General features: G+C 40.3%; 1 protein-coding gene across 2 annotated transcripts in view; it reads right to left on the bottom strand.

Annotated features, from left to right (window-relative positions):
- The window catches only part of CUBN (cubilin), a 153,057-nt gene that overhangs the window by 78,089 nt on the left and 62,531 nt on the right, over positions 1-12,437 (bottom strand). For both annotated transcript variants that reach the window (XR_013537787.1, XM_020806644.3), the window contains exons 27-28: positions 11,224-11,408; positions 4,804-4,963 (exon numbers count right to left, since the gene is read on the bottom strand). Coding sequence is in view for 1 of the 2 variants with exons in the window: in XM_020806644.3 (XP_020662303.3) it covers positions 4,804-4,963; positions 11,224-11,408 (345 nt within the window). In the remaining variant the exon portion in view is untranslated. The remainder of the gene's footprint in view (positions 1-4,803; positions 4,964-11,223; positions 11,409-12,437) is intronic.

Below are 12,437 nucleotides of genomic sequence, written 5' to 3'. Positions count from 1 at the left end.
ACCAAGAAACACTGCCCAGGGAAGTCACCTAGGATCAACTAGTAGAAAATGTGGTCTCAGTAGTCATAGCTTAGTTGAATTACATGTGCTGTGTTCCTCTCCAGCAGCTACTTCTGCAAAAACAAGAGGTCCTCCTCGTCAAGAATCCAGTTATCAAAGAGAAGAAACTGAAAGCAAACTTCCACCTAGGCATATTAGGACACAGTGGCTGAAGTTCCCTTTGGAAAGGAAATTCTGAAAACGCACAATATAAAAATGTTCAAAGCATTTTTTTCTACTTGTCTACAAAACCAGTTCTTTGATAGATATTTAAAAGTGGGCAACAGATTTCTGCGTAAGTCCAAATACTGAATGAGAACTCCCAAATGTTTGCTGAAAGGTCCCCATCCAAAGAACAAGGTGTATCTTAAGCATAAAGTCCAAAAGAGGGGCATTTTCCCCCTGAAAACCAGCTTGATGCATTTCTGAGAACTAAATTAGAGAAAGAGAAACAGACACCTAGGCAGAGATCTGATTTTGCAGCTATTAAAAAAATAGAATGGAATTTGCCATTTGTTGAAGCAAATGCTGGCCTTTAAAAAGCAGAGACAAAAAGAGACATAAAAGTATAAGAAAAAGATATGAAAGCATTTATGGCTCTCCCAGTGAACTTTAGTACATTTTAGAGCTTGTATTACACAGCAAAAGGGTTCCAAGGCAAAGGACTATTTGAGTCTGAAATCCTTGGCTGGCTGGCTGGCTGGCTGAGGATTTGACTCCAGGGGCTCAGTTGTTTACACCAGTTTGGACACCACTCCTTGAAGTTATTTTGGGAAACATCTACCATATATTTCAAAAATCTTTTTTATAACTCACAAAGGTCTTGGAGTTCCCTTGGAAAGTACATTCAATGTCTGCCCACATGAGTTACAGTTGCTTGGAAACTGTACAACAAATAGGAACACATGATTTGGTGGCTGTTGTATCTCTTTTAGGTAAAGACCTTTGTAACAGAAAACATCCTAGCAGATGATTGCTAAGCCAATATCTTTTTGCTCACCCGATATAGCCTTATTTTTTTACAGTCATGAGAAAACACTAGGTTTTTTTTCTGAAAAATTACACATGCTACTACAGGTAAGCATGTTTCGGTATGCAAGCATAAGGTCACAAAATCCCTCTCTATTTGTTTGCCTTCTTCCTGGTGACCACTAGAGATGGGAATAAACCTTGGTTGAGAGATTTGTGCGGGTTTGTGTTTTCCCTTCCTCTGCTGGATCCTCCACTCACCAGTTAGTGCATGCTCCTCTCCTCCTCCTCTTCAGCTGTTCAACCAGTCTCGAGCAGAAGCATAGGCTCCCCTGCCCCACTTCCTTGGCTGATCACCCAATCAGACAAGGAGGCAGGACAGGCAAACCTGGTCAAACAGCTGAAGAGGAGGAGAGGCGTGTGCTCCAACTGGTGAATGGATCATTCGTCGGGGAGGCGAGAGAAGGGAATGCACATACAAACTGGCACGAACCTCCGAACTGAGGTTTGTGCCCATCGCTAGTGACAACTGGGATATTTCCTCTTTTTTTCTGAGAGAGGAATACCTCATTGCCGAATGTCTGGTGTGATTACAGCTGAAAGACATAAGACAAATCTAAGGTATCTTTAATAATTTGGAATTGCAAATTCAGCGGGACACAAACAGGATGGTGTGTCCCTTCCTTTTCCATGCTGCAGGCTTGTTGAAAATCACTCTCCCCCCCCCCCAGTGAAGAAAGGTCTACCGTGGTTGTTTCCACTGGAGAGGTAAACGTTTTGTCCCAAAAGAAAGAAAATGTAAAAAGGTACAATGGCAAACTACATTATCAAAGAATTCTGGACACCTTAAAGTCTACAAAGTTTGATTATGCATTAGCACTGTTTGACTAAGGTCACTTCTTCATATGCATCTGAAAAGGAAGATCACAATCCATACAAACTAATTCCAAATAAAACTCCTGACTCTTTAATGGGGCACAAAACTTTTACTTGTTTTTGCTGCAGGCTCAATGCAGCTAACCCCTTTGGAAATGATGAACTAAATAAACAGAAACAAAATCTGAGAAGTTGGTACAAGTTCTCCCTTAAACCCCACCAAGTTTGCTTCTTGATGGCCACTGAAAACAAACCAAGATTCTCCAAGATATGACAGTGGCTGAAATCCTGTTGTCTAGCTCCATATGCACAACAGAGATGGCAGCAGCAGCAGCAGCAAACCAATGCTAATTAAAGGTGAATTGGCCCTGATTAAAAGTCATTTTAGGGTGTACACATGTTTCGTACACAATGCAACAAAATGACAGAGTTAGAGGGCAACCCCGTTAAATGTAGCATTAGCAGTATGCAATGTTCATCTACAGTGTGGGATTGCCGCCTTTTAACAATATATTAAATATATATCAAATAATTAGCCTGAAATTAATTAGAGGAGAACTTGCATCCTTTTCTTTTAACCAAAACAAGAACAAGGCAGCCAGTTACCTTGAACTTTTGGTTCTTTTTGAAAATTGGTTTCAGCTCCATGAAGGATGAATACAGGGGATTCAGCAAAAGGCCAGCTATAGCTGAATTTGTAGAATTTAGAGGGGATGAGGGCTTCTAACTAATAGAAAACAGAGCTCACCCACTGGGCAGAGTTTGGAAACTATTAAGAAGTATGAGGGAAAGAAAAGATAAGCTAACACTGCAGCCTTTCTGAAGCGGATGAGGTCATCCGTCTACAGAGAAAAAAGGCACCCCCCCTCCTTATCCCACACTTCCTTTGTGTGGTGCTGGGATGACATCACCTCACAGCCTGAAGGTCTCACTTTTTATTGTTCAGAAACACTTCCCCACCCCCACCAAAGATTCAGCTGAAGAGCTCTCTTCCTTAAGCCTTTCTCTTCTCAGGGACGCTGCTCCACCCCCACCCCCACCCCTGTCAGACTCTTCTCTCCTAACCCACAGTCTGAAGGCCAAGGTCACAAAAAAATCTAGCCAAAGGGAATGTCCTTTGGGAAATGCTAAGTAACTGTGGTCTGTATTAAGCCAATGCTGAGAAGCATCTCCAGTTTGAACCCTGTGTAGCAACAACCCACACTGGGGGCCCCAGCATCCAGATTCCAGCTGCTTCCCTGTGCTGTCAGAAACTGAATAGTGTGAAATGATTAGATAGACAACACTAGCTATTTAATTATTTTTCCAGTTCCACACATACTTTGAATGGATATACTTCAATTATGCTACAGGTTGCAGTCTCCCTGCAGTGTTACATTGCTGCCATTGTTAAACAGGTCAAACAACAAAGTTGTATGTGCAGACATGCGCCCTGAACTGCAACAACAACAACAACAACAACAACAACAACAACAACAACAACAACAACAACAACAACAACAACAACAACAACAACAACAACAACAATAATAATAATAATAATAATAATAATAATAATAATAATAATAATAATAATAATAATGGGAGCTGGACATAATTTACATGGACATAGTTATTTGTAACATATTGAACTATTAAATGGCATGTACATTTGTTCGGTCAATGGAGTTTGTAATGCTCCACAAGGCGTAGGTATGCAGTACTGTATGGCTAAATGTTGTGGTCAAGTCAAAAAGGATGTGTATAAAATAAACAAAAACACACATCTTTACCTTAGGTAAGTTACGAACAGCTAAAATAGGAAAATAAGGAAAGAACAGAGCAGTCTTATCCTAAAGGGACAGATCAGACTTGTCAACCAAACCATCTAGAGATCTGATGAGTATTTGAAAAAAACTCTCCTTGTTCGCAGTTTTCTGTGTTTCAATGTTATAAGATTCCCCATCAAGATTTCTTTCTGTACCAATCAGATTTCTGGGCTTCCCATTAAAATATAATCCCCTGTTTTCCCCCTTTTAATCCCTTAATGTTTCGTGCAAGAAACTGCCAAATTCTGTGTCGCTTAATGCCCATCAAGCAAATCCTGGACAGGAGAAACATTATTTTGCACAGGAATCACAAGAATCCTGCACAACTTGGCATTTATTCTCCTCTTTCTGTGTGAATCTTTGTGCATAAGAAAAGGACCATTCTCTTCAAGAATTGTAATAATCCCGTGTAGAGCAGTATTTCTTCTGGGGAAAATGACCATGGAATTTCTGAGAAATCTGCAGTTTCCTGCAAGATATGTTGAGAAAATATCTTGCACATAACAAGTCTCATTGGCAGAAGAACAATTTTTTTCTTGGTTTCTCAGTAAGAATGAGAGACTCACATTCCTAGGCTCGCTCAATAATTAGCGATGCTAGCCAAGCTCCATTGCCACCGACAGCAATCAGATGCGCTGGTATTAATGGGTCATAATACTTGCTTCTGTGCTTGGCAGACCTTTGCTTTTTGATTTCTGGATATTAAGTGGCTATTATAGCCACAACAGCAACAGTTCATTAAACTTGACTTTTTTTTAAATGTTTAGATACATTCCAGGAAGGACTGTCTTCACCTTTCTGTGTGGAAAGATGTAGATGCTATCTGTGGCTTGTGGTGCTGATGATTCTCAATGTCCCCAATAGGGATACTACTAGATGCTACCCATATCCATCATCACTTGAAGGCATTCTGGATGTATCTCTTAGGTAGAATAGGGCAGCAACTTACAGGCAACAGTTACTGAGATAAGTACCACAATGCCAGCAGGAAGTTCAATTTCCAGCCCCCTGAATGTTTTCTAGTTCACTACTTACAAAAAAGGTAACAAAGCTGCTGGTGGTGAGGCTTAACCTTGCAATAACAGCACAACAGGCAATGCAAGTGACTTACCATTGACATTCCACAGCATCTGAAATCCAGTAGATTCCTGTATTCTGTCAGAGAAGAACACTATGTGAAGGCTGGAACTTACTGTACCACCAGATGGCGGTTGACTGTCCCCACAGAAAGTGCCTATCAAGTTGGACTGGGCATTGGGCCCATCATAAAGCTGAAATAAAACATAAGAAAATGAAAATGTGAAGAGAGAGGCCATTTTATTTTATTTTATTTTATAAAGAAATGAACATTTAAACAGGAGCAGTTATTATTTGCATAGTATCTTTTAGGAATAAATGTTTTGCAACTAATATAACTAGCTCAATAAATCCCCTTCACTGTGCAACCTAGAACACACACACACACACACACACACACACACACACACACACACACACACACACACACACACACACACACACAAACGTAGGTAAGTAGGTATATTCATCTATATGTTGCCCTCTGGATAAGTTAGATTACAGCTTCCATCATCCCCCAAAAGACAGGCTATCTGGGGATGATGAGAGTCATAGTACCACATATCCAAATACCATGTTGGATGAGACCAGGGATGGTATTGCTGATTCAGTACACTTTCTCACTTTTCTCTGCACATAAATTTATCCATATTTGTATAGAGTATTCAGTTTGCAGGAAGGAAAACTCCGATTTCAAACCTCCACTGCCTTGTGGCTATATCCACTCATGGAAGAGGCTTCAGGAGTTAACCTTGAGGCAAAATCCGGAGCTGGAGTCCCGAAGGCAGCATGTGTCGTTCTGCCAACTCCTGCGACATTGCTGGAACCAGTTGTATTGGCTCTTGCCTTTCCATCGGATCATTTCAGCAATGTGGAGAGGGGGGATCTGCTGCTTGGGTAACAGCCTATCTTCCACATTACCTTACCCGGGCTTCATGTTCTGGAGAGGACACTCCTCGATTCAGAGCATGTTACCATAGTCTCTTGAGACTGAAGGATGCCTATGATTCAGTTTGCAAAGCATATGCAACTTTGTGCACATTCTTCAAATGCACACATCCATATGAACATTTAGGCTGCATAGAGAAGGGTACTGCAAGTTTTTGTTTTACTGTATAGTGTTCATTTTATAGTTTTACTTTGTTAGTGAATATTACTTCTCCCCGCCGCAATATTTTCTAGCACTTCTGTAGCTTTGTGTTAAAGACACATACCTGTACAACAGGATTTCAGGCAATGTATTATCTACAACTTCATGTGCACCTTTTCATTTTTATTTGAATTTGCCACTTGTTTATTTTGTGCTTTTGTTTCACACACACATGCACACTCCATACATTTTTCCCTTCCATTAAACCTCAAAGTGAAGAAAAAAATGTACACCTATCCTTCTAAAGGTTCACCACTGGAATTTATTTTGCATGCAATTGAGAATATTAGTTTCAATTCAGCTATATCCTCAACACCTTCCCATTCATTACCACTGGATGACAGGGATGGGGAAAGGATGAACTTTTTGACCCTGCCTTATCCTTCAGGTCCTACTTCTTCTGTTCCAGACATGGCTTTAGCCAATGTCATTGCTCCTCTTCATTCTCCACATTTTTGGAGGGGCTTCAGAGGATTTCATCCTCCATTCATAACCCTCAACGGTTTTTCACTCCTTCTTCTATTTTCCATGGGGAAAACAAACCCATTAAGAAAGAAATACTCTATTTCAGGAAGCCTTTAGGTAGAAAAAACTTAAAAAGGAAGAGAATTAGGAAGTGTTTGAAAATATTGGTTGCATTTCTGAACCAAGATTGTAGTTCCGAACTCACATGCCTCTCACTTCACTGCAACTCATCCAGTCTGTGAGCAGGATTGCTGTGGAAATACCACCGTTGCAATGGCAACAGAGGCTGAGAGCGGTAATACTCTCTCAATTCTAGAAATAAAATAAATTCCAGTTGCGTAATTCTTTCCTAACCTTCATTACATCAAGTAGGAGTTGCTGGGCTTCCTCCCCCAGTAAACACTAGCAACTTCATATTTCTACGCACTTCTACTGAAGTCAAACAGGCCGATTTTCAAATATACAAATAATGGTTGCCATAGAAACCACTGCTTCTTCTTGAGCCCCCAGCTCAGTTCTCGGAGGCAAACGTTATTCACAGGAAATTCAAATGAAAACGACAAGACAGCTGCTGTAACTGTCTGAGAGTGAGGCAACAGCTAGAGTTACAGGCATTTGGTAAATCTGTGCCACCTTCATGAAGGAGCAGGACAGCTGCACATTTTCATGAGGAATTTTGAACATCTCAGGCATTATTCATTCTCTAGAAAATCACAGCTGAGTGACAACTCAACCAAATTTAGGCTGCTGTAATGGTGTTCAGATCACAGGTCATTTTGACCAGGGTCTCTGATGTGTCTTTTATTTATTTCTCACATCAAGAAGTTTCAAGTAAGTAATCTACCTCTAAAGTAACATTTCTATTTAGACAGTTATTCAGATATTATGCTCACCTAGCCATAGATCTTTATAGTTTCTATAAATCACTGTCCTGGTATTGATGTCATAGTAGGCACATTATAGTTTGACCACTCCAACGCACCCCTGGAAAGTTTTCAGTTTCCTCCCTATTTAATAAAACTAAAGTTTGCTACGAAGTCTGAACATGGCAAGTTTTAGTTGCCCCAGATCATAGCTTTCTTCCAAACTAGAAAGAAAAACCACTTAGAAAGCAAGGGTGGGCAATGGAAGGAGTGAGAATGGAAGAAAGAAGAAGGGAAAGCCTCAGGGGCCATGGCAGGATTTGGCCATGATGCCTGAAATGGACTATTGCATATATACCTTTGACTGTAAATCTTATTTTTATTGCATACTTTTTCTGAAGGGTGAAGTTTAGGGTAACATCTTCCCTTCAAATGTCACTTTTTCTGATTACCTCCCAGGGAATGCTAGTCTTAACAAAATCTTTTGAAATTTCTTTGGCATTCCTCAGATGTTCTGCTCAAAAAAGGAGCATCCAGTATTCGCTTTCGGCATAATTTCAGCCACAGGCTTCAGTATCCATGTTTTCGATCGGTCTGATCGATTCTTTGCTTCCAAGCTCAGGTCTCTTGACTTACTTGTGACCTTTTCCTAGGTGGCAACATGCCAAACACACTCATAAACACCTAGTGTAAAAAGCAGCGCAATCCAGCTGCTTCTCTGCATGCCATAAATATCACCTTGTCTATGGGAATGTTTGGGTGGGAGAACTGAATAAGATCAATCAGTGTCTAACAATAATATAAATATATAATAAATAATTGGGTTGGTAGTTAGGAGGCATAATAGAGACGTGGACGCCCCCCCCCCCAACCCCAGGTGCTCTAATCCATTGAGCTGTGCAGGTCGCTCACTGCCCAAGATGGATTTCAATAAAGATGGGTGTTTCCAGTTGGGTGATGCATGAGTACAGATAAAGCAGCAGCAGCTGATCTGAGGAAACACTACGTATCAGGCTTCTGCTGCGCTGCCTTCAGTTGTTAAACTACTTACATCATAGCTGCCCAATTGCTTCATGATCAGATGACTGAATCTTAAACCACCAAAGCGGTGTTAGTAGATGTCTCTCTCTCTCTCTCTCTCTCTCTCTCTCTCTCTCTCTGTGTGTGTGTGTGTGTGTGTCTGTCTGTCTGTCTCATGTGTGTGTGTGTGATTGCTCCAAGAGTGGTGAATCAAACTTACCCACCTTGATGCAGTACAAAACAACTGTGGCAACCCTAGTGTTTACTAAGAGTGCAACTGGGTGGCTACTAAGGCATGCACTTGATCACACCAGGAAGGAATCTCCCTTAAAGTGACCTTTCTATCTGCTGGGGAATTGCTCCTGCTTGGGCCCCAAAAGTAGAAGACCTACGGGTGGACCAAAAAGATCCAGTTTGGGTACAAAACAGAGTTGGTCTGGGGAGCATTTCCCCATCCATTATGCAACTGCCAGGAAACAGACTTCCCCAGACTGCTCCGCAAGCAGTCCAAAATGCAATCTATTTTGTCCTGAGATTGCACCCTAAGTTTATCAAGCAATGATTTGCTGCTCTGTCGGTAGATGTAGCTGTGTGTTTGCTCAAACCTCGAGTTACTGCAAATGTGTCTTCTAGCTCACTGCTCCCATGCTACATGTGCCAACAACAAGATTAGTAAGATTGCTCTCTAGATTCTCAGTTATGCTTCTTGGAGTTTGCCACTAAGAGCTGCAGAGTGGAGAAAAGAAGGGGCAAAAATGGCTTAGGCCAGTTCTGGCACTGAAGTTCTACAGTATTTGTCTGTTTTTCTACTGACTGGTTTACCCAACTCCTGATTTTAATATCTCAAACTGAGATGAGCCGTATGAACTGTTTTCATTATACTCGGAATTATTCTGTAACTTGAACTGCTCTGCTGTGTGTTATCTATTTTGTAATTATAACTATCACTGTAAACTTGAAAGCTATTTTAGTTCTTTCAGACAAAGGGTTCCTAGAGATACTAGTCAAATACTGGGCAGCTGTTTGTCCCTCCTTTTAAACAAACATTTTACAGGAATGGGAGAGAGGCAGAAGAAGCAATGGGAGAACACAGGGAAGTAGTCCACAGCTCCATAAAAGCTGGATAAAATTCCAGGTAGGATGGAGGGCAAATGCTAGATAAATGCCTCATCGGGATGAGACTCTAGGTTTGATGCCTTCTGCTCTGTGAGATATTGTATACTCCAAAACAGATGCAATATAAAGCATCACCAGAGCGCCAAAGTGACTGGACTACATATGAATTATTCATACATTCCTTTTCACTCAGTAGGAGAAACACATCACTGTCTAAAAATGCAAGTTTACTTTTGAAACCACGAGAGGGCTATTTGTGGTATTTCCTGCAGCAAGGCTAGGACGACAAGGTCCGAAATCTTGTCAGCACCCTTCATGTGCTCGTAAAAAAAGGATGCTTGTCCTGGCTTTATACTAAACCAGAGCCTGCTTAGCAAGTTAGTATCAGCTCTGTTTTTTATCAGGATTTAGAGAATCAATACTGTTGTTTTTCAACCAGCTCCAAGTCAAGAAAGGAACAAGGAACATGATTTTTAGGAAGGCTATTTGATCATATTTAAAAAATATTCTCAAGATTTTTTTTAATTGAAAGGAAATTCAACCAGCAAATGCACCTGAGTAACAACTCTTCTAGAAAAACTTGTGGGCTAAGGGTACAATCCTGTACACATTTACCTGGGAATGAGCTCCACCTTAGGCTCCCCACCTTCTAACACAGTCATCGTACAAGTTTGTCTTTCACTTGTGAGCTTGCATGCAACGCTAGATTGCCCTTCAACAAATATGGGAACAAATTGATGGTGCTAAAACTGTATGTAGAATGGCCTGGTCATATGGCAGCTGCTCTCTTGAAGGGGAAAAAAAATACAAAATGGTCTAAAATGACAGGGTGTGGCAGTTGAGGAAAATATGCAGTTAAAAATAAACTATTAGTCATTCTTTCTGGCTTTATATGTGTGAAAGAGAGGGACCCATCTTACAGTGGCATCTTGGAGCTGTTAGTCATCTGAGGTTTATTATAATTAGAGGCTATCTTTCTTGTGAATCCTTTACATTGGTACTGTGGATTTAGTTCTGCTTTCTAAGTGACAGATGTAAAAAATCTTCACTATTTATGGATCAGATGCATAGATGTTTGTATCCCAGTTATTAGACAAATTACCGTATGTCTTCCATGTTTCCTTAAGCAGGTATCAGGCCATATCAGGCCTGACTACCTCAAAATCATTATCAAATGGGAGTAGAAATCCATTGCACCATTTTCTTGTGACACTGAAACAGCCAGATGGTTACCCAGGGCAGATTTAACCCTGTTTTTAAAAAAGAACTTTCTGAAAGCATTTATAAGAAGACATTGGGATTGTGCCCACCAGAGGAGCCCTAGAAAAATAAATAAATGTAGGAGGAGATGGCAGAAGTGAGAAAGAACTGTTGTGTAGGGAAAATATTGATTTCAATTGAAAGCTCCTACCCTAAACATAATTTCTCTGAAGTTAATCCTATTGATTTTGATGAAGTCAGCTTCCTGGTAAGTTTGCTTATGACTACAGTTTTCTTTTAAAAATACAGCATATGCTTCTACATAATACTGTAATTCCCACAGGAGTACTTATATCTTAAAATGCCATAGACATATGGCCAGAAGCCATGTTTGGCCATCATTTTGAGATGTATGAATTCTTTTCATTCTTTGTATACCTGCCACTTTAAGGCTGTATGCATTTTGAACATGAAAGCTCTTGTCTGAATCAGCAGATAGTTCAGAGGGTTTGTTTCAAGTTATAAAACTATCCTCATCACCATCCTTCATAATTCCTTGCCTATCCACTTTTATTCCATTCCATTTGTTTATCCTGCTTATATAAGGCACTGTAAAAAAAGAGAAGTCTTTTCTACATACCTTTACATGGTCACGTTGACAGTTCTCTCCTCCTTTTGTGCTAAATGCTGGGAAACTGTAGTTGAGGGTGTTACCAGAAGTAGTTTGGATGGTCCAGTCACAGTTTGTACCCGGAGGGTAGTTATCAGGGTAATTTAAACTTTCCAATATGCCTTGGTGCCTGGTGATTATTATTCCCCGGCAAACTTCAAAAAGACATTTTAAAAAATGTTATACATCCTACAATTTTACAATCCAGATATTCAAACAGTACTAATAATATGAACTACGTTTGTTGGGAATTTATATTGTGGTTTATATTACAAGTAGCTTTAAACTAAAATTCTATACTATGGAACAGGAACTCATAGTGCATAAGACGGGAAATGGCCTATAATGGAAGAGCCACAGCTTGGATCAAACTATACAATGTGATGTTTTAAAAAGCAGGACTTTTCTTGGAAGATAGTCACAGTACGAACTTTTCACACACCCCACAGCATGCTAATTAGCTTGCTTTTTTGTGATTGGCCCCTGGTTATAGTTTTATAAACTATAATTGTTATGGCACAAGGTTCTGCTGGAATAATGTCTCTGGAACATTAGCAGCAGCAGACCGTTGTAAATTGAAGAGTTACTTTATTTATTTTAGGGTGTCTGAACCTTAAGTAATTGTGATAACTCTTCCCAAAGGCTTATGAGGCAACAAAATGAGACATCTCTCTCTCTCTCTCTCTCTCTCTCTCTCTCACACACACACACACACACACACACACACACACACACACACACACACACACACACACACACACACACAGAGAGAGAGAGAGAGAGAGAGAGAGAGAAACACACACACAGACAGACACACAGAGAGACACACAGACACACACACACACACACACAGATACAGACACACAAAGACATTTTAAAACTGAATAGTGACATTTAAAAACTGAATAGTGAGTCCTGTGTTCCTGATCAGGATTAAAAGGTATATCTGAGAACTACATTGTTGATGTTATGGGTGAAGATGACCACTATGTCACTCTAAACTCCTCGAAAGAAAGGCATCAAACATCTTTTGCTTGACCCACAAAAGATGTTTGATTAGGATGCTTGGGACTAGCTGGGACATGATGTTGTCTTGCACTGTGTCAGTGAGTGTAAGGATTACTAAACTAGGCTATGATATTCTTGGATGCGGAAAAAGCATTTGATAATCTTGACTGGAATTT

Source organism: Pogona vitticeps, chromosome 6 (assembly GCF_051106095.1).
Source record: "Pogona vitticeps strain Pit_001003342236 chromosome 6, PviZW2.1, whole genome shotgun sequence".
Classification (NCBI taxonomy): domain Eukaryota; kingdom Metazoa; phylum Chordata; class Lepidosauria; order Squamata; family Agamidae; genus Pogona; species Pogona vitticeps.
Note: the sequence above shows the minus strand (reverse complement) of the source record. Positions and strands in the feature narration are given on the sequence as shown.